Raw genomic sequence first — 22,482 nt, 5'->3', positions numbered from 1 at the left:
AAATAAAAATCTTATTACCAAAAGCAACTAAGTAGTTGCTTTTTGTAATTTTTAAGTGATTTAGAAGCAATTGAAACCCAAGTGGAAGTATAAATGTGCAAAATGTGAATTTTACATAATATGTATTTTCATAAATTAGCTGAATTCTGTAAATGGAGATGGTGAATGATCCAAGGACCGAGGAGGGTAATTGGGAACTGGATGACCTTTTTACCTTTGGAGCCTGGAGCTAGGACAGCTCTCTTTATAGCATAGGTCTTCAGGCATCTCTCGAAAGTGTCATCCCACAGAGCTACAATACCATCCTTTCCACCAGTCACAAAGCCCTGAAGGGGAAAAAGTGTCACAGCTGTAATACTACCAGTCTGTTTTCACATGCCACTGCCAGAGCATATGTTAGAAAGCTCTACACACAAAAATAGAAAGCTAAACCCAAAATTAACATAAAGTCAGAAGAAAATAAAATCCTTTCCTTTGGCTCTGTAACTCACTTTTTCCAGAGCATGCATGCTAAAAACAGGGCCATCGTGGGCTTTGACTGTCTTCATCAGGAACATGTCTCTCCAGATGCAAATGTCTCCTGTGCATGTGCCTGAAAACACCATCTCCTCTGACCAGCCGTACACAGCACACATCATCGTCTCCGTCTTCCCCATGTTCCCCTTGCGTCCAATTAGACCACCACCTGAAAGAGAGGCAGACAGTGAACTGGCTCTGAAATGTGTCACAGCCAAGAGAGAGTTTCTTCTTGTTAGAGTCTAATTCTGTGAACATGGCAAGAAAAAAAAAAAGCAAAGTCTCACCGGCTTTATGCCAAAACTTCATGTGTTTCACACCAGCGGTGATGAGCTTGTCGGGTAGGTAGGGATTTATTTTGACTACAAATATCTTGTCCTTGCTTCCTCTGAAAAACAACACACAAACAATATTGTATATCCTAGCATTCGTATTTTAAGTGTACTTACTTGTCTTAAAAGTAGCAACAATTGTTCAACGTCTCTGAAAGTATTAATTCTCCATGAACCTATTTAACATATGTCAGGTTGCAATTAAATTAAGTTACATTTTGTGTTATTTCAGTGGTATTTCATGTGATACAACAATATAGTGAGTCAAAACTTAGTAGTCCTAACTTTTATGGAGCAATAACAGAACCAAGTAGTTCCGCAGATCTACAGACAGAAATATTTGCTAATTTTTCTTTGCAAAATACCTCAAAATCAGGATCAGCCTGCATAGGTGGAGCTCATCTGTGAACATCAGTTTTCAGTTCTCTCAAATTGAAATTTGAGAGTTTATATTTGGAATTTGGTCTGGATTTTGACTAGGTCATTCTTAGTGTTGATACACTTTGATCTGAATCATTTTGATTGGAGCTCTGACTTTATGCTTTGATTTGGTCAGCTAGAAGCTGAACTTCAAGTCTTTTGCAGCCTCTAACATCTCTGCATCTCCACAGCATGACACTGCCAAATGTGAAGGGGTGTGAATATTTTTGCAAGTTACTGTATTTTATGTGCATGTTTTATGTACATTTATGCTGTTTGGAATATTCAGTGATTTATAATTTGAAAATGTGATTATGAAACAATTGTCTTTAATTTATGTAAAATATTATGAAGGCGTTGGAAAGAAATTTTAAATTTTCATTAAAATATGTTAACTTTCATGGATACTATTGAACATTTTTTAGATAAAAAAATTAATTTATTTAAGCTACAATATAAATACAATTCACATAATTAAAAGATAATACCTATAAGTAAAATAACTCAGTGGTTTGCCTGATTTTTTTAATTTAAAGTCTAGACTTTCTTTAGAATATCTGCCTTTCCCTGCAGCCTCTGTGGCTCATACCACCACCTCCTTCTCCAGCTAAAGATGAGACAGTGATGCTGGACAAGTCAGCTCTGTGCACCTCACTGCGCTGCACAACCAGGGTCTGCAAAGGAGATTAATGCTTCTCCAGACTGTCCCTGCGGTATATTAAGAGCCTTGGGAGCAATCTGCACTGCACTTGCTCTAAAGCAGCCAGGAGGGGAACATTTCCATGGTATGACTGAGCAACAGTGAAACCGTTACTTAGGTTATATAGATGTTTTAGCAGCCTTTTCGACCAGTTGCTTCTTGATATCGCAACTTTTGAGGTGAAAGAGCTAATAGTACATGTCAGGGTATAAGGAAATTCATAATTCATAATACGTGGATTATTGTAAAATAATCCACGTGCCTTTGCTAGAAAAGAAAGCAATTCTGTCGCAGATTAGTGGTGTTAAAACATTAACTTTTAATGATATATTTACTGTTTATATTTCTTGTTTCACACTTCAACATTTTTGACCATCAAACACATTTAATATCAGACAAAGTTAATCTGAGTAAATACAACATAGTTTCAAAACAATGATTTCATTTATTAAGAAAACAAATGGCTATCCAAGCAAACTTGATACCTAGTAACTGGTTGTGCTTCACTTCATAGAAACAGCTGCCATTAAGCATGAGGTTTGTACATTATTCTGGAGGAATTTTGCCCCTATGTTCTTTGCAGAGTTGTTTTAATTCAGCCAGATTTCAATCATGAAAGGCCCGTTCACAACACCGCATTTAAGTTCAGATGTTGATTAGCCACACCAAAATCTTCTTTTTTCAGAGGTGAACAAATGTGCAGGTTGGTTGCACAGCTTATTTCTTTTAATATGATTTGAAAACGACATTATATAATTACTAATTATAATAGTATTATAATATTATTATACTCAACATTTTTGATGCTCTGAAATATAGTGTGACAAAAGAGCAAAAAGGAGAAATCTGTTTAGAGGTGATTCATTTTCAAATTATTTCTTTTTGTGAACCATTTTGCTAAAGGACAAAACAACGTATTTTTCTGTAGTTTATCTCTTAGCAAAGAGAAGATTTGACTGATTCCTTACTTCAAGTTCCTTTTAATTATGGATGTAAAGCAAATATCCTTTAGCAAACTCAGTAACCATTCAGCAGGGTTTAGCGTTGCTCTTGAGGAGCCCGTAACATAGAAAGTAATTCCCTTTCTATCCGCTTCTCATTTTAATCAGCTTTCAGCTGCAAAGTGGCTCCAATTTAACTCTCATCCATAAATGTCCATATTTAAGTAAGTCGCACTCTGCTGAATTAACAGTGAGGTTGGTCAAATCTTCGAAGCACCAGGCCACAGGGACAAACGTATGATTTAACTGCTTTAAACTAACCTCATGGCAGAGAGCTTCTCGCCTTTCCTCCAGTCCCACAGCACAATGGTGTGATTGTCGTCCAGGCCGACCGAGGCCAGACGTTTGCCATCCGCTGTGAAGGGGAAAAAAATAATTAAGCACATTAGCGATAAGAAAGCCAGTCCTCACTTTGCTCCACTGAAGTTTGGTTCCTATTAGCAACATAAAAGCCCCCCAGTCAGTTAGATCTGCAGCAGGCGGATCACTGATCTGTGCCACACGTCTATCTGGGCCTAATTAAAGACAGAGAGATGAGGAGCTCTACCTGAAAGCTGTTAAGACAACTGTGACTAGAAGACGGGAGAAATAGAATTTTACTGTTGTTTCTAAATTGGTTGCCTTGCAAAATAATTAAATTCATTCTTTACAAGTTCTCTGTACCTTGTGAAAGAATGTGAATAGACAAAATCTTATCAAGCATTTTTGTCTAGTTTCTAGAACAAATATTTTAGTTTACCGGAAATAAGACAGAACTAACTTACAAGTAACTATTCAACAAGAAATATAAGCTTGTTTTTAGTCAACAATTTCTTAACATTGATTAAAAAAATACTAGTTTCACTGGAAGATTTTTTTTCGCTTATAACAAGACATGTTTCCCATGTTATAAGTGAAGTAATCTGCCAGTGGAACTGGTACTTTTTAAAATTAATATTACGGAATTATGTATTTAAAACAGATTCCATGCAAGTTTGACATGGAAAATTTCAAAAACATTCAAAGAGGTACTAATACTTTTGCAAGGTATTGTATATATTCCATCTTGAATGGTCAGTTATTACCTGAGAAGTCAAGAGCACACACTCCAAGCTGGTGAAAACCCTTCAACACAGACATGGGTTTTAGAGTTTCTGTATCCCAAACGTGGACAGAGGAATCTCTGCCAACCTGGAGAAACAAACCCCAGAATCAGTACAAATCAACATTTTTGATCAGACTGGAATAAATTGATCTGAATGTGCTTTAATGTTTATTTTTTTTGACTAAAAAAACCTTGACTTTTAGAATTTACCTGGCCAGTTGCTACATAGTCCTTCAGGGGGTGGATAGCCAGACAAAGGATATCATCATCATGGCCCATGTAGAATCGCTGAGTGTTTTGTTGCCTGTTGTACACAACTCCAACAGCAGCTACATGGTAGACAATCTCCCCTGTCTGGGTGTAGAACAGGTTGCTTCTGCAGTCGTAGCCCCTGTAGCTGCAATGTACGAAGTGATAATTTGGGGAAAAGACAACTGGCATAGCTGGAAGTAATAAAATCAGCTCTCTTCAATCATACCCATGGATAAAGTGCAGCTTGATCCCGTTCCCTGGCGCTCGTTCTCTCTTCTTCATTGCTGTTGCTCGATGTTTCTCTTTGCACTGCTCTTTGAGCTGAGGTAGATCTTCTTTATAAACCTGGATGCATTTAAAATAAACTTGTATAAGCTGCTTATAAAATGGACGTGATTCTGCAGTTTGTGTTAAAACTTGCAACAAACCTGTCGCCGATATGTGAGCTGTGTCTCCTGCTCAATTTCTGAATCCATTTCAGGCACATCTGACTGATCAGAGTCGGATTCTTCGCTGTTAGAGTCTGCCAAGGTCTCTGCAGGCAGAAAACAAGTTTACATAAAAGCTTCCAGAGAATAAAAGAAAACCGTCACTTGCCCCTTCATCAGACGAATCCCCCTATACAAACAACAGCCAGTTTCCCTGACAGTGCAGACCGATCATGTGATAACACTACGACGTCTCCTATTTATTAAGCTGTCATGCTCCATGGTGACAACGCTGCAGGCAAAATGTATAAAAACGCCGATGCAGCAACGAGAAGCCATGCCAAAGCGGGGCAATAAGCAGAGCTGGCAGCTCAGGGCGACCACTCACAAGATCCATTAGGAAAATTAAAAGGAAAGGCAGTTAGAATGTGCAGTAATTTCAAAGAGCACAGCTGCACTCTGCTTTGAGGAAAAATATGACTGGAGAATGACAAAGCAATTATACTTTCCAAGCTCCATTCACTTTTATTGGATTTGTTTTAATTAATGTGCCGGACATTCCTTTCTTGGGCTTTAAAGAAGTGATAGTTTGATAAAAATAAAAAAAGCTATGAGGAGAAATCTCTCTGATAGGTTAACACATGAAGATCAGGAGGCTGGTGGGAGAAGATTAATGGTGAACCACAATCAGAAAAAGCTTTTTAGGTAATAAAGTCCTTTATTTCTAACATTTGTATATATGTTTTATTTTATTTCCTTTATTCTTTATATTTATTCTGACCATAATAATTTTCTCTACTATTGTTTTATTATAAAGAAGAATACATCCTTCAGTCAAAATTTTAACTGTTTAATTTACTTACATTAAACTATATTAATGTATGTTATCCACACTGCAAAATCACAAAATCTTTTCAAGTATTTTTGGCTTAGTATCTAGTGCAATTATTTGTATACTTGAAATAAGACAAAAGCAACTTACAAGTAACTTTTCAGCAAGATATAGGAGATTGTTTTAAGTCAATAATTCCTTAATATTTATTAAAAACTACTAGTTCCACTGGCAGATTATTTGACTTATTAACGTGGGAAAAATGTTTTGTTATAAGTGAAATAATTTGCCAGCAGAACAAGCACTTTTTAAAATAAATATTAAGAAATTATTGACTTAAACCAGCTACTATATGTTGCTGAAAAGTTGCTTGTAAGTAACTTTTCTCTTATTTCAAGTGCACTAAGATATTTGTACTTAGAAACCAGACAAAACATACTTAAGAATTTGTCTCCTCACAAAACGTGGCGGGAGCCAAATCTCACCTTGTGGTGCAATATGAAGAGCTTCTTTCGACTTTCTTTCAGGAATAAACTTCCACTGGAACACCGAGTGATCCGCACCGCCGATCGTTATGACCCACTGGTAGTCATGTGACCATCTAACATTGGTTATATGGGCTGAGTGACCTAAATACTTTTTGAATTTTGCTCCTAAAATCCAGAGAACACAGATGAGTTAACGGCGTATGACACTTTGAAAATATAAATATTAAAGCATACATATATTTCTTACCCTTTCTTATGCAAGGGTATCGCATCAGTTTGACTAGTCCATAGTCATCTGCAGTTACCAGAACTTGGTTGTTAAAGTTGGCGTCGACAGAGTTGATGTCGTTGATATCTGAGTATTTGGGCCATATCCCATTAACCTCAGGGCCCAACACACACGTCCAGGAAGCCCACTGCACCAGCTTCAGCTCCTCCCTATTGGTCACCTCTTTCCCACCTCAACACAAGAGAGTTTATCTCACAAAAACAGCTACTTAAGTGTCAAATCTTAGAAAGAGAGCAGGTCATGGTTGCATACTTACTTGGCATCCTATAGAAGAGCCGTCTGCCACTGCCATCATTCGTCTGCAGGTATTTGCTGTCTGTGGACCAGTCCATGTGTGTGATGAAACTGTTTGAGCCGATGCACTCGCCTACTTTCTTGTACCTCTGCACCACCCCATAGATGTCCACAGTGTTCTCATTAGAGCCGACAGCCAAGTGGGCCCCATCGGGGGAGTACTTCAGCTCATGAATAGCCTCCTTCCGGTCCTTGACGTGGACCACTTCTGTCATATCCCTAAAAAAAGTGGATAAAGAGCTTAGATTAAAAAAAATACCACAGCTGTGCATTTACTGGGTATTTAGAAAGGTAATTTATGATTTGTTTTTTGGATTGTGTGACTAACCTGACTCGAAGAACGGTGAACGAGCCATCCTTCATTCCCAGAGCCAGGTGTATACCATCAGTGCTCACGGCTGCACAGCGGATTGGCTCCTCCATGTTACATCGAGCAATCAATGCATGATCTATGAGGCTCCATATCCTTCAGATACAGAAAAGAGTGAGAACAGAAGCGAAACCTGCAGCACAATCAGCAGGAACCATATAGAGGAGTAATAATATTGCACTGCGTTACTCTTTATTACATTATGTTTTTAGTTAAAATACTTTGTTACTGTAAATTTAGTAGATTAAAGAAAAAGATTAGTCAGAATTTTGACTTTAATCATAAATTATTGATTTTAATCTAAGAATTGTGAGATTAAATTATTTTCCCCAGTGGCCCTAATCCTTGTCTGCAGTTATCAGCCTAATGGGGCAGACTTGCTGACATGCGGTTTCTATTAGTGAAACTGTGTTATCTTTGCCATAATTCTGTTTTTATGATGCAACCTGCAGGTCTACAGCTACATGTGGCTCTTTAGATGTTTTTCCACATTTCCAGTAAAGGAAATGGGGGGAAAGCAGAAACTGTGACAGTCAATTATCAACAAAGAATCTAAAGTGAGCAAGTAAACAGAGTTTCTTTAAATCATTGCTAAATCCTGTTTAGAGTTGCCTTTGATTCCTAGTAACTGGAACATTAATCTATATATTTGATGTACTGTATGTTTGCTTAATGATGGTTTTTGACTAACTGTCATGTTTATTGCTTGTTTCATAATTGGTTAATGCATTATGTTTTTATGGTGTAAAGCAATTTGAACTGTTTTGTTGCCAAATATGTGCAATACATTTAAACTTGACTTGATTTGACTGAAAGTCTAGCATAAAAATAGTTCTTTACTAGTTTTCTAAATGTAATTTTTGATGCCTAAATTAATCTTAACAAGCAACAAAATTGTCTTTAAATGAACTACAACGTAGTAAAAAAGTAGCCAGATTCAAATGAACTCATCAAAAATCCTCAGAGTCTTAATCAAAGACTCTGAGGAAATATGAGTAAATGAAGAGTAGGAGTCACCTGACTGAACGGTCATCACTTCCTGTCATGGCCAGAGGCTTGGTTGGGTGCACAGCCAGCGCCCACAGCTCGCCCTCACAGTGACCCTGCATGATGAGAAAGGGCTTGTTGCGGTCGTGAACCACCACTTCGAAGATTTCGCTGTCCTGCGTCCCCACCAGGATATGATCTCCACGCCAGCACACGCTGCGCACAGACAGCCCTATCCAAAACACACACACACATCGGTTCAGGCAAACTGTGAAAACAGAACAAACATCAAGCACGCAAGCATGGGAGGAGACACACATTTGCTGCTTTTACAGTCATTGTAAGACTCACAAAAGCCGCTTTAAAGACAGGAGGTGATAATAGCCATCTGCAGGCTAGGACGGAGATTTGTACAGGGTGATGACATTATGTTGTCAAGCCAGTCTGTAACTGAATCTGGGTAGTACAGCTACAGTCAGATGCATGATGCATGTGCTGCTCACATACAATGCTGTGCAAATGTCTTTGAGCATTACCTATCATGCAGTCAATACGACAAAACCTTAAACACATGATCAGAACCATACTGACAAGAAAAAAAACATCAAGTCCTGCAACAATTTTTTTATTTTTTATTTCAGCCTTAAGGTTGGATTTTATGTACAGAAAAAAGTGGGCCAGGAACTAATGTTGCCTTGCAAATATATTTCTATCCCTTTAAACTTTCTTTATTTTGTCATGTTGAAACCTCAATTCTTCAAAACTTTGTTTTATTGGAATGATAGACCAAGGATGTGCAACTTGCAGCTCCAGAGTCACATGCGCCTCTTAATAACTTTGGTCAAAAATGCTAAAGCATTTATGTTTTGAAATGTGAAGTAAATAAAAGAAATGTTTGTATGGTGTAACATAAAAAAGGTGAAGAAGTTCAAGAGTTATAAATACTTTTGCAAGGCAGTGCTAGAGCTAAGTTTAACTTAGGTTTGATTTAATCTATCTAGCACAATAAAATTATTGAAACAAGAGTGAATAACTGTATAATATAGTGATTTTTTTTTCTATTTAACACTTCACCTTTTCCACAAGACATTGAATGAAGATGGAAACTGTTCATATTGCAAAAACAGCAAAAGACTTGCTAACAACAATAGAAAGAGCTGAGAAACAATGGGGACTGCTACAAACAGACTGAAATGGGAATTAATCTCCGCCCTCAGTAATGTTACCCACCTCGGCTATTTTCACCTCTAGCTACTGTTACGTCCAAGATTACAAGTAAAGAAGATAGAGGAAACAGAAAACAAGAAGAATAATGTTAGTAAACCAAACAGAAATTTGGAGAAATTAGATTTATAGGATTATCTCGGCACCTCGGAGAACACAGCTTGCCTTGTTGCTCTCCTGTACCCTCATTAAAGGAAAAACAGGTAGGAAGTTTGACATCACCTTTATATCCCTGGTCTGTTTCCCTGAGATCGATGACAGTAATTGGCTTGAAGTTGAGATCCCATAACCGGACGCTGCCGTCCCGTCCCCCTGTAGCGAAGCCCTCCTCGCAGGCATTCATGCTGAAAATCCCTGACTGGGGAAGAAAAATGACAGGCTGTCAGTGAGGATCTACACAGCAAAAGCAGGGGACGATACAACCAGTCCCAGCAACAGCCAGTAATTTATTAAACAAGGCTTTAGCAACTGCAAACATGCAACTAAGTCATAAAAAGACTTAGGAGCAGGAGAATTTACTCTTACTACTACTGAGGGCCTTTTTCTGTCTTACAAATATTCTATGCATAAGCAGGCCTCTTCCTGAAGCTCTAGTAAGAAGTTTAGGAATAAAAAAAGCTGATGTACTGTAGTTATTATCCCATCCCCCATTCGGCTGCCCCCCTCACCCAGCTGTTGATCCCACAGATATCATTTAATCCTGTGGAGCAAAACGCTGATCCTTCTCTTCTGAGCAGAATCAAATGAAGCAAACATGCATGTCCAATTCCATCTTTACATGTATGTTGCAGCATTTATGTAAAAGTATTTTTTATTTATTTTTTTTGCAAAATAGTGAGAACCTACCCCATGAGCTCCTTGAATTGTCCTCATCAGGTTGATGCCTTTCCACAAGTAAATGTCCCCATTCAGGGCCCCAGAATACGTGACTTCGTCTTTGGCGCAGGCGAGGCAGAGGATGGTCTGGAGATCCCCCGTTTTGCCAAAAACGCCACGTTTGGGTGTGAGGGCATTACCGCATAAACTCCAAAACTGTAAAAAAAAAAAAAAAAAAAAAAGATGAGACTGTGAACCAGCTTTGTGGCTAATAATCCTCCTGTCTAATCCAGCCCTGAATGGGCAAATTGTCAATTATGCAGTATTTGGAAACAACAGAGTGCCACAAGGTCATGTGTGTTTTTGCTCAAATGCAGTGGATATAAAATGACTATAAAACTGTTAAAATGCCTAGTTAGACAGTTACATATTTTAAAAACTTTTCCCTCCTTTTATGAGACATTTATCCTGTATAATTCAACTGAAACTGCTATTTACAATTCCCTGTGAAAGACTATAAGTTGTTCAGGGTTTAAGTCACATCAAAGGTGAAAATAGTTCAGAAATTATTTAATACATCATAAAGTCTGGTATTTTAACAGGGTTGTCCAGGCATTTTAAATCCACAGTATAAACAACACACAGGGACCATAAAGACAGCAAAGTTTAATTCAATTAAAACATCCCCTTCCTCTCCATGTGAGAGAACTCAGGAGAGAAGCAGTGGAGGGTCAGTTCTGCAACCACCTGATCAGCATGCACAGACACAGGCACGTTCACGCAGGCTCATTATTTATGAACGGCATCATTGGGATGCGTGCACACGACCTCATCTGAAGGCTAAATCCATCCAACACAGGAGGAAAGAACGAAAGAGAGACACCCTGTCTGCATAGAGATGAGATCACAGGGATGAAGCTGAGGGAAGGCGTCTCGAATACTGAACCGTAGACACCGGCACGTTAAACCGCGACACACTCATCACTCCTCTGACAGCCTTTTCCCCGGTCTACCTGGAGGAATATTTACTCCACATAAAGCGACAGTTGGTTCATTACAGCTTTATTTTATTCCTCTCTAATTCAGTAGTTTGTTTTACAGCAGAGAGGTCCTGCATTGACTTGAAAGTGGTAATGAAAAGAAAACAAATGAGCTCCATGACAGCAACAGGCCATCACGCCCTCACTAACACCTGTTGTCTTGACTGATAAAGCTGCTGAGTGCTAACAGGGGGGATCAATAATCAGAGACAAGCATCACAGGCTTAAATCCAGCCCTGCCATTAAACATCCAAAGCCTGGTGCATGCCTTAACAAGACATGAGGCATCCACAGATCCTCTGAAAGATTTTAATAAATATGTCATATTAGCGAGATTTCTTTGCTGAAGGTCAAGGAGGGAGGATTATATCGGTGTGCGTTACCAGGGAGGATGGAGATGCAGATGAAAGTGTGTCATGAGCTGGTTTGTGGTGTTCATGGAAGCAGTGGGGATGGAAGAAGTGTGCCTGCACAGTCCTCCCTGCATACAGCTGATAAGGCAGCGAGACACAGGAACCGGCTAATCCCCACTGTCCCAAATTACTAAAGGAAGACCGGACGCCAAGAGGGTTTGTGATGGATCTCAGGGCAGAAGAACATAACAAATACGATATACAAGTGGTAACACATATGTTAAAAGAAGTTGGGGCGTTTTTTCGCCCTAAAAGTGATTCATTTATATGGTTTTTAGCATTTTCTGCTGCGTCTTTTCTGCTTATATATTGTAGTTGCACAGACTGGAAACTACTACATCATTCAATTTAAATTCACTGGAGTACATAGCGTACTTTTGCACACCACAAATGAAATATCAACTGTGAACCTTGTTGCATTGAGTTGACAAAGTTGATTTCCAAACTAACAGTTGCAGCCAGCTGACTGACAGGGGACATCATGTGACTCCGTACAGAGAGAAAAAACTGTGGTTAGACTAAATGTATCTCATTGAAGAGGTAAATAAACAACAATTAAATAAATCTTAACAGTTTTTAAGCTACAGTGTTTCAAATCTTTGTTATATCTTGATAGCAGAAATTTAATTTGGAAATTACATTAAATAGGCAAGGAAATACTTGCGTTGACACGTCCTATTATTGCTGATATAAATTTACTATCTTAAGCCGTGTGGATGCATAATCTGCCGACAACAGAGCAATCACATAAAGTAATAAATATGACTCTGGGTGCAAGCATATCTCTAACCTTTATATGATTGTGATATTTAAGCTAAAAAAAATTCATAATATTACCTGCTGATCAACAATCACGTTTGATTGAAAAGCAAAAGTAGGGCCTCCTGCACAACCAACAAGACTGCAGCAAGTGGTTTTTGAATGATAAGTCAACAACAAAACAGTTGTCTTTTTAAGCAGCCATTGTACAGTGGATACACCAGTAAGACCAGTTAACCAAAGGTGCTGGAGCTCTGCTTGGGTTACTAGGTGATGGGCGTGGCTTGGCTGGGGTTGTTAGGTAACAGGCTGTGCTTCAATGGGGTTGCTTGGTGAGGGGCAGTGCCTGCTGATTTGTGATGTTTGAAATGAATGTTTGAAACGATTTTCCAGACACCAAAAAACATTAACTTGTTGCCAACAAAATGGCTAGGTGTTTTTATTCTAAGTATTTGGGCAGTTTCGAGAATGCAAAAATGTGCAAAATGTATATTTAGCATAATAGGTTCCCTTTAAAGGAAAGCTAATCAATTCTGATCTCTACCCAATTGATGGCTGCATCTCTAAATATTATTCATTTAAAATGACTTCACTGGTCTAGATAACTTCCAAATGTTTTGTTTGCAGGAAGACTAGTGCACGTCTCTAGCAGCCAATATGTTGTCAGTCACACAGGGCAAAAACAACATGCATGCACACATATCTAAAAGCAGTTTAGAGATACTACTTAACCTAACCTGTAAAAAAACACTGAGTATCTGAAGAAAAACAATGCTGGTAATGGTCCCTAAATAATCAATCAGTAGGAAGATACTTCCTACTCAAATCTTAGTTCAGGATAACTAAGATTTGTTAGTTATCCTGAACAAATCTGAATACAAACAGCTACAAAGGTTTGAATGTCCTCGCCAACGAGGTTGTGTTTTCCTCAGCTCCATAGTGAGTGGATTACCGGGTCTAAATCTTCTGCATGCTCTGAGTGCTATAATCGCTGAGCGAGCACAGGACAGGGGAGCAGATGTCACATGGTCCACAGGGTGAAGCCTGGGGAATTATGTGGGACAATTGTTGGATTGCCTTGGCATCAGAAAACCAGAAGGGGGGAAATGGAGGGGAGGAGAGAAGGAGGGTATGAGCTGTAGGATTCAGCAGGGAATGGGGGTGGAGTGCAACTACTGGAGGGGATTTCTGTGTGATGGCAGTGGAAGAAAACTTTCTGGGGATGTGGGGAGGGTTACTATGAGAGGAGAGGCCAGTCAAGCTGGATCGTGATAAGGGAGTCACCAGTGAGACATAAGTACAGTTGTCTGGCCTAGCTGAATCAAACCCATTTAATCACGCTGCACTGTTTTGCCTTGCAGGGCCAGGGGGTGCATTTCCAATCCAAGCACAATTCATTTTTTTTCCCAGTGTTTTGGAAAATAAAGCTTCCACGGCTGGGAGCACAAACCCATATCCCTAGGGAGGACTTGGAGAAGACGCTCTGCATTAGCTCATTGAAGATTTATGTGCACCATTTTTGTTCGAAGAGAAGTGATAGAGATTGGGCTGGGAAGGGAAGTGGGCACATCTGTGCAGTGGAGGGTTTTCAAAAGCTGAATGGAGAGAACTGAAGGGGCTGAGTGGCAGTGTCATGGTCCCCATGAAAGAGAGCATTCTTCCTCTGCAGTGCAGATTACTACAAATTTGAGGGAAGAGACTCTGAGTCACTGCCTGTCCCACTTATATAAAGTGCCTAATAACCATGGGTATGGATTTGCATAGACCTATTTTAGGAATGTTTGATATTGTTAGAGAGATAAAGCTGAACAAGCAGGGCAGAAACAAAGCTTTACGGACAGTTTCTTTCTTAAGCTTTCTGAAAATCGCTTTTCTTTCCAGCAAATCAGGCACAGCCTCAGCATATTTCAGACTGTGATTAGCTGCTTGTGAAATAAATTAAAATAGCTTTACCTTGATATGTTTGACACCACAGCTTACGAGCTTGTTTGGCTGATACAGATCCCACGATATGTCAAATATCTGCAAAAAAAGGAAAAGGCATGGAGCCAATTCAATCCATAGAGTTTACAAAAACTTTTCAAAGTAAAAGCTTTTTCTAATGGGACAAAACTGTAAAAGTTAACACGTTAGCCAGGATAAGTTTAGCAAATAATAGCATATAAACTGCTTCTGTGAGCATAGTAGAAAGATTGGCTGGGTTCTTTGAATGTGATTCAATGAAGGCTGATAAATTTGAAAGATTACTCCAAATGCATCCTTCTTTTCCTCTGATTTGAAGGATGGGTCTGATGTATCCTTCTCAGACAAAGTGGAAGGGGAGTACAGTTTCAAATGTAAGCTTACATTTACACTTTTATGCTAGTGGTACAGAACAGTAACGTTAGCTAAAATGCTAGTGATATGCTATGAAGAAGCAAATATCAGCATTTAAACAAATATTTAATTATATTTAACAAGCATTAGCTAAAGATAACATGTTGTTAGTATGTCATACAGAGTTAGATAATCTAAGCTAATATGCTAGTGGTGGTCATTAAACATAAAGTTTAATTTTGGCTCAGAATAGAATAAAATTCTTGTAAGAATAAAAGGCAGTGTTATCTACTGGTAGCTCTTATGCCAACATTAGCATGTAGTCTAATATTAGCAGATACAATGTTGGTAGCATATAGAGTTAGTTAATGTAAATATTACCCAATAATTGCATATAAGCTGCTGTTAGCGTAGCCGATACTACATGATCTTAGTAGCATTTTCGTTAATACTTCCATATTAGTGAAGGCTGGCCTATTACTTAACTTTAGCTTTGCAGATAATGTTGTTTTTGATTGCTACAAATCACAAAGTATGTCTTTAAAAGGACACATCCTCAAACTCCAGTTGCTTAATGAGCTTTAAAACAAAAACCTGTTGCATTTTTTGACCTAACCAAGGCACAATTTGTGCCTTATTTAGTTATTATTAGTTATTATTGTGCTGGTAAGTGCTATAAAATATCTCTGAGTTGTTTCTAGTTAAAATGTAGTTATTGTTTTAACAACGGAAAAGTATATCTGTGCTGTATTTTGTCAAAATTAAAATCCAAGAGCTGAACTTAATCTTCTTTCAATATTTCAATGTGATGCAGACCAAATGAGAAGAAAGTTTTACCCTGTCCGTGTGACCAGGAGCAGCTGCCAGAACCTTCCCTCTCCTCCAATCCCACACACAGATTGTGTTTTTTGAGTCCAAGCCCACAGATACGAGGCACTGCAAAGAGAGCACAGAGAAATCACAGACTATCTGCTGTCTTACTGCAAACATTCAGTGTAAACCACAATCAAGGAGCTAATAATGGCTGCAGAACAGTTGTCCAGCCTCTGGCACTTCCATGGAGAAACATTTGAGCACTTTTGCCAGAGGAGACACCTACAGCTGATTGAGTAGGCAGCATCAGTGGAGCAGAAGAGGTGAGAGTGGCTCCTCATGGAAATCCTTCTCTGCCCTGCAGCTTACTTCACATGTTAAGGAATGTCCTCTTTAATCCTCTGCAGAATCAATGTTCGGTTATGTACAGAAGTCTCTGGCAAGGCATTTGAAGGGTCTCGGCTTGTATTGTAGCGGTTTGTGCTCATGAGGAGCAGAGATTATATGCAGTGAAACCAATTGGATAGTGGGGTTGGTTATGAATCTTCTGCCAATTCATTTATCCCAACAGCTATTCAAATGATCTGATAGATAATTTCAGCGGTTAATGGTTTCCAAATTATAAATTCTGATGTCACATAAAAAAATTGACACACATTTCCCTTGCATCTCCATGGTTTCATCAAAACTATTAAATTCAAGCAATCATAAAAGGAATTAATACTTTTTTAGAGGCCAAAGCAGCAGCCAGACAGCACAGACTGATTGGCGGAGGCGCTTGTTATCAGACAGGCTGTTGATCTCTCACAGCCTGTCTGCTAGCACACAGCAGCTAAGGGGATCAAGGTTAGCATGAGGCAGAGACAAAGAGAGGTTCTGTCACCACCAAAGGGGGTCTAGGTCTAAGCCACCAATTCTTTCCACCTTTTTTCACAACCAATCACTGTAATTTCGTTTCACATCATCCACTGTATAAAATGTGTATGCAGTGAATGATTGTCACTCCTTTTCAGGGATATTGTAGTGCGTGAAGTGAGTTGAAAAGAGGAAGACTTATTTTACAAACAAATTTAAAGCTGAACCTCTTCCTCAGTCTGCTTTGAAGCCCCTAGCAAAAGGACAGTGTGGCCCGGGAGCCTTCTGTGTCCCTTGGATTGATTTTGTGAAGTCCCCAACGGCAATTCAAGACTGATATAAATTTGTCTGGCTGATGTACTGTATATGGAGAATTGTTTTTATTTTTTTTAATGAGTGTAAAATTTTTACATACATAATTTTTTACAATGAAAAATATTAACACAAAGTATTCGACTATTCATAACCAAATTTGCACCTCCCTCCATACAGTATGTTTGCAGTGCCCATTACATGTCTTGCAGCAAACTACAAACTAGACTTTTTTTGACTTTCTTTCATCAATGACTTTCTTCTGGACAGCGATGAATGCAGAACAGGTCTGAGCATTTTTTCAGTCACAGTAGGTGTTTTTGATTTTGCACCCCCTATTTATCTGTATAGATGGAGATTTTCAAGACCGAACCCCAAACCTATCAGCTACAATTTTACACACACAAATAAATATAATTGCTAACCCTTATGTAAGAAGAAAGCAATGAAGTAAATGGATTTTTTTTTTTGATTGGGTGATCCTCATTTTTGTTTGAAACATTTGAGAAAGTTAAGCTTTTATACTGGTGACAAATTTCAGCTGTCAAAAACAAAACGATAATCATGTTGGTCAAACTGATTTCCAGCTACCCACTAGGAAGAAATGTTAGAGTCAAAGTGGAATATCTATGAAAAATAGGCAATAGAAATGTTCAGTTTTATTGTCAGCCTTAATAAGCATCATCTTAGCCACGTTAGCTCAGATATACATAAAAAATTAAGCAGACATAAAAAACTGCATCTAATGTACCCTCATATAATGCAGAAAAATGTCTAAGATACTAAAAACAAGAATAAAATGACACAGAGTGCTCTACCTTTTCGCCACATTCCATAACAGTCAATAAAACTGCATCGAATACACTGAAATCTAATATAAATTAGGGATGTCTCAAACATTAGTGTATCTATTCTGATTTTCCCTTAGTGGATGGACAGGATAATAGCTCCGTGATTCCTAGGTTTTGTCCAGAAAGGAAATATATGTAGAGTAAGCAGAGCTGCTAAACTCTGTCATTTTCCATCTAAATCCCAAACTCTGAGTCCAAGCAGGAAAATAACAAAGGCTCATTGTCATTTATAAAAAATCTAGTGCAGGTTCTTCTAATTATTGATTTTTACAGCCTGTTATGAGCAATAGGATGAGGCAATGAATAAATATTAACTGATGGTAAACCTTTTGTAATCGTTTAAAGTGGTTTTTTTCAAAATGGTTTAGCTTTTCTGAAGATCCTTTCTTTGGTTTACGGTTGCTTTTATGACTCATTTTCAATCCAGTCCTTACAACAAACATCAACATAATTTTTGCAGCGGGAACTTAGATATTACCCCGCTTATTTTTTTTTTCTACTACTCAGTTTTAGTACCTAATTCTTTTAATGTACTAAAAAGAATTAGTATCTAATTCTGTTTTGGATAATTAGGTACTTAGTACAAAAACATTTCTAACAAATTGCATCTTTGAAAATATAGTAAAAATAAGTTCAAAGATTCAACTGAGGTTTCTTGTTATGTTTCAAAGCAACACAGTTGAGATACGAAAAACAATGTATTTCATCTTTCAACCAAAATGTGGGTTAATAGAAGGATATCATTTTACAAAAAATATCTGAAAGGTATGCTGCATATTTTTAGTCAATCACTTTAACTTCGATACCCCTAAATAAATAAACAAATGTTGTTTAATTAGTTCAAACCTGAATTGAATTTTTAGCATAAATACACTGCACATCATCCAGAAAAAACCAAAGTATGGTGGCAGCATCATTATGTGGGAATGATTTCTTTCAGCAGGGACAGGGAAGCAGGTAGAAGTAAATAAAGGGGCAATCCTGGAAGGAAACCAGTTAGAAGCTGCAAAAGACATGAGACTGAGGCTGTTACTCTCTATCCACAGGAATAAAGAACCTAAACATACATCCAGAGATAGTTTAGCTCAAAGTGTATTCATGTGTCAGAATGGACCAGTCAAAGTCCAGACCTAAATCTAACTGACTTTAAAAAATGTATGTGCTAATTGCTCATTTTTATCAGTAAAAGGTTTTGACAATACATTATTTCCCTTCCACTTCACAACTGAGTACTACTCTGTGCTGCTCTATTATTAGTCAGATAAAATGCTTTGCTGTGGTCATCGGTCCATTTGCAAGGTTCTGTAAGTAGCTTAAGAAAACAAACAAACAAAAATGCCCTGACAATGATCAGATCAGTGTAGAAAACGAGAAAAAGTACAGACAAGTATTCACAGCACTTCCCTTTCCCCACATTTTATGTTAAAGTTTTATTCCAAATTGTATTAAATTAATTAATTACCTCCTAGCTCAAAAATGTGCACACAAATGCCTCATTATGACAAAGTGGAAATAGGTTTTTGAGTGTTTTGCACATTTATTAAAAATAGAAATCCCAAAAAGCTTTGCTTTTGTCTAACCTGAAGAACTGAACTTTTACAAAATGCAAGAAACTGAACTATTTTGGGGGAAATGAAGATAAATCCAGAATCACTCTACCACCCAGTACTTCAGGAGATGTCGTCCCTGTGATTCAAATTTGTAGTAATAGCTTCCACACTGTACCTGTCCCTCGAGGTCGAAGGCCAGGCAGGCGATGCCATGTGTATGCACATCCTTCAGGATGGACACGGTCTGCACAGTGTAAGAGTCCCACACACAGATGTAAGGCTCCTTGCCAACTTGTCCCGTGGCGACCAGCACGCGCTCCGGATGCAGAGCTAAACTGTAAAGAAGCACAAAAGGGGAGAGAGAGTTAGCTGCTCCCATTTGCGTGCTTGCATGCGTGTGCCGGGGGGTGTACGAGGGAGTCACCCTGCCAGCACAAACCACTGATTTGAGATGAGCACATTAGGTCTGCACTGGGTCTGAGCATGGAATCACAAGGGCAGCTTGATGAGGTGACATGGTTCAATTAACCCGGTCATGCTCAAATGCACACACAGCCAGGCTTCATTCAAGTCAACAGAGTTTTCACGGAGTTCAGAAAGCAGCACTGGTGAACCTGCAAGATTCATTCTTTTTGGGGGTTTTTTTGGTCAATTTCTTGACGTATCATTCATGTATTTCTCTTTCTTTCCCCCATCTGGGGTTTCCTTGCATCACCAGGCATATGTTTGTAACTCTGTTACATAATCCTTCCCTCCCATATACTCAAACTTCCCCCCTCCTACATGCGTTCCCACTCCGCTGCTGGGAAACAGCCGGCTACATTAAACTGTCACTTCAACCGTCCTTCTTTCCACTCCACCCATCCTGTCAGCAGATCCCCGTCGTGTTCACCTCGCCTGGACTCATGGTACCAAAGAGCCTATTAAAATCAGTTTAAACAGCCGTTCTCCTCAAACTGATCCAAGTTGGGTCTTCGAGAAAATGTAGACTTTGCTTGAGCGAATGCATACGCCTCTTTTGACCACTTCTTCACATTTTCAGTGTGAATCTCTCTTTTTCTGACAGGTGGCACTCCATTTGCAGACAAAAAGGGATATAAGTACTGTCATGACAAAGCTGAGGTGGTCCAAACAGGACTGGGCTGAATTTTGTTCCCTCTCATCCTCTTTGATTTCTCCACTTGCTTTGAACCTCCGTCCAACCTGGCACATTCCTCATTTTACTTTTTATGCCTTATATAATCACAGTGAAAAAGAAGCTAAAAATAGCTGTCAGAGGAAAAGAAAAAAAAATCATTGAAGCATTTTGAGATGCAGATAGACAGAAGAGAAAAACGCTTGATGCAAGCAGGTGCTGCACTGGAAATGCATCCAAACTGAAAAACTTAACAATATTCACTGGTAACTTTGATTTTAATTTAAATTTCTTAATTTGTGTATCCCACTGTGTTTAAATATGCATAGAATGACAATGTTGCCACACGTAAAACAAGAAGCCTTAGTGACGGCTACAAGATCACTGTTTCGCTTACATTTCTCCGTCTGAAGAGCTTGCTAAATGCCATCACTAATGACTTAGCCTGCAGCGCGTTGCCACGGCTCTTCTGTTTGATATAAGCAACGGCTGCTTGGCTGTCTTCCATCTGCCAAATGTTGTAGCATAAAAGCATCTACATCAAATGCTGCAGCAATTAAACTGAATGTTTTCATGTAAATTCAGGGCCAATAACGAGCCTCGGGAGGCGATTTCTCAAGGTGAAAACAAATGTGCAGCACAAGAGGTGAAGAACAACTGAAGCTAGTCATTTTAAGATAAAAGTAATGATGTGTTTCTGGATTTCAAAGATACAAACTTCACAAATAGGTTCTGGTTCCGATAAATTCTCATATTTTGGGCGCAATTTTCAAGAATATTTAAAAAAGAAACTAACAATACAGTACGGTGACCAAGCATCCCTAATTTGATCTAAACTATTACATCAGATGAAAGAAAATGGTCAGAATGTTGTTCATGTTGTGTTCATTTTTGCCCAATTTGTGTCAAGGATTATATTAAATTAGGTATTTTTATAGCAAATCGTAAGTGTCTTAAAACAATCAGAAGTTTAGCATTTGTTCACAGCACTAAGCCATTTTCATAAACTGCACTAAGAGCAGGCGTAAATAAGGCCCATGTGCCACAGTAAGTGCATAAACTGTAAAGGATCCTAACTTGGTAGGACAGATATGCTCTTCAGGGACCAGATTTCCATTCATTATCTCATCTCAAAGCAGTTACATGAGCATAAACATGCTGGTCAATCTTTTAAATATTAAACAAGCCAGACCGCTTAGCATAGTATGATAAGCCACAGATGTACATTTCACAGTTGGATGAGAGTCTCTAAAATGTAGACACTAGAAACATCAAATAACCCCATTTCTCACACTTAATCTTTGTTTAAAAAAAAAACAGGAAGACTCAATCAGAAAATTAGCATTAAAGTTATCAAAATGTAATATTCTGAGAAATTTGAGACACTGTTAGGCCTCATTGTGCCTTAGATGTAAATATTTAGCCTCTGTTCTCATTAATTATGCCTTGTTTAACCTTCACCTGTGATTGTCATCATTGTTTCCACCTGTGACACTTGTGTTTGTCCATGTTCTGACAGACATATTCCCCTGATGTTCTCCTTGCTTAGCACTTATGAGTTAATTTGCTTTAAATGGTCATTTTGGGTTTAGGAAGGATTTTCTTTTTGTAGAATGTGCTCTGGTGTTTAACACTTTGGTTTTGTTGGGTTTCAGAAATTGTTCTTTTCAGTCTTCTGCCTCTGGTGTCCTGCAGGTGGACCCTTAATTCTAACAGCTGCTACACTTCTCTGGATAGAACTGCAGAACAAGGTACCGTAAAGATATAACTATTCTCTTCAACAATCCTTGCGTTAGAATTACAGTGTCTTGCAAAACTATTCACACCCATTGTACCTTTTTACATTTTGTCACATCACAACCAAGAATAGGCTTATAACTGTAGTGATTTGGATTTTCTGTGCGTTTATTTAGGTTTCTGTGTTCTGTTGAGTCTCTGTGCTGTCCCGTCTACCCCTTGACTGAGTACAGCTCTTTCTCGTTTCCCCTGATTGTCTCCCTGTGTATTTAAACCCACCTGTGTTCCTTGTTGGGTCCTTGTCTTGTCGCGTCAAGTCTGTCGTCAGTTGTTTGAACCAGTTGTTACCAGTGTTGAGCCATTAACCTTCCGCTCATCTGTGCTGCCTGGATTATTTCTCACTCTACAACCTGGGTCCATCGCATCTTCCTCACCACTCTACAACCGCTATTCATGACGCTAAGTGTATAGCTGAAAGTGAAAGGAATATTCTTTTTTGCACGTTTGATGTTTTTGACCATTCTTCTTTGCAAAACAGCTCAAGCTTGGTCAGATTGGATGGAGAATATACTTTAGTAAAAGGTTCAAGTCTTGTGACAGATTTTTAGTTGGATTTCGGTCAGCTCATTGTCTGGATCGTTCTAAAACATACAAAATGTAAATCATTC

At 38.6% G+C, this 22,482-nt stretch overlaps 1 protein-coding gene across 6 annotated transcripts in view; it reads right to left on the bottom strand.

Moving 5' to 3' along the window:
• eml5 (EMAP like 5) overlaps positions 1 to 22,482 on the bottom strand; it is a 44,398-nt gene that overhangs the window by 16,835 nt on the left and 5,081 nt on the right. For 4 of the 6 annotated variants that reach the window (XM_032547311.1, XM_032547310.1, XM_032547313.1 and 1 more), the window contains exons 2-20: positions 19,118 to 19,277; positions 15,399 to 15,497; positions 14,199 to 14,267; positions 10,064 to 10,249; positions 9,440 to 9,575; positions 9,224 to 9,247; positions 8,024 to 8,225; positions 6,965 to 7,102; positions 6,599 to 6,855; positions 6,301 to 6,513; positions 6,051 to 6,218; positions 4,734 to 4,840; positions 4,532 to 4,650; positions 4,264 to 4,450; positions 4,034 to 4,139; positions 3,231 to 3,324; positions 804 to 904; positions 492 to 685; positions 215 to 326 (exon numbers count right to left, since the gene is read on the bottom strand). In XM_032547311.1, the coding sequence (XP_032403202.1) occupies positions 215 to 326; positions 492 to 685; positions 804 to 904; positions 3,231 to 3,324; positions 4,034 to 4,139; positions 4,264 to 4,450; positions 4,532 to 4,650; positions 4,734 to 4,840; positions 6,051 to 6,218; positions 6,301 to 6,513; positions 6,599 to 6,855; positions 6,965 to 7,102; positions 8,024 to 8,225; positions 9,224 to 9,247; positions 9,440 to 9,575; positions 10,064 to 10,249; positions 14,199 to 14,267; positions 15,399 to 15,497; positions 19,118 to 19,277 (2,672 nt within the window). The remainder of the gene's footprint in view (positions 1 to 214; positions 327 to 491; positions 686 to 803; positions 905 to 3,230; positions 3,325 to 4,033; positions 4,140 to 4,263; positions 4,451 to 4,531; positions 4,651 to 4,733; positions 4,841 to 6,050; positions 6,219 to 6,300; positions 6,514 to 6,598; positions 6,856 to 6,964; positions 7,103 to 8,023; positions 8,226 to 9,223; positions 9,248 to 9,439; positions 9,576 to 10,063; positions 10,250 to 14,198; positions 14,268 to 15,398; positions 15,498 to 19,117; positions 19,278 to 22,482) is intronic. The other 2 variants (XM_032547308.1, XM_032547309.1) reach the window with 2 other exon arrangements.

This window comes from Xiphophorus hellerii, chromosome 19, assembly GCF_003331165.1.
Source record: "Xiphophorus hellerii strain 12219 chromosome 19, Xiphophorus_hellerii-4.1, whole genome shotgun sequence".
Lineage (NCBI taxonomy): Eukaryota > Metazoa > Chordata > Actinopteri > Cyprinodontiformes > Poeciliidae > Xiphophorus > Xiphophorus hellerii.
This window is presented reverse-complemented; position numbering and strand designations above follow the sequence as displayed.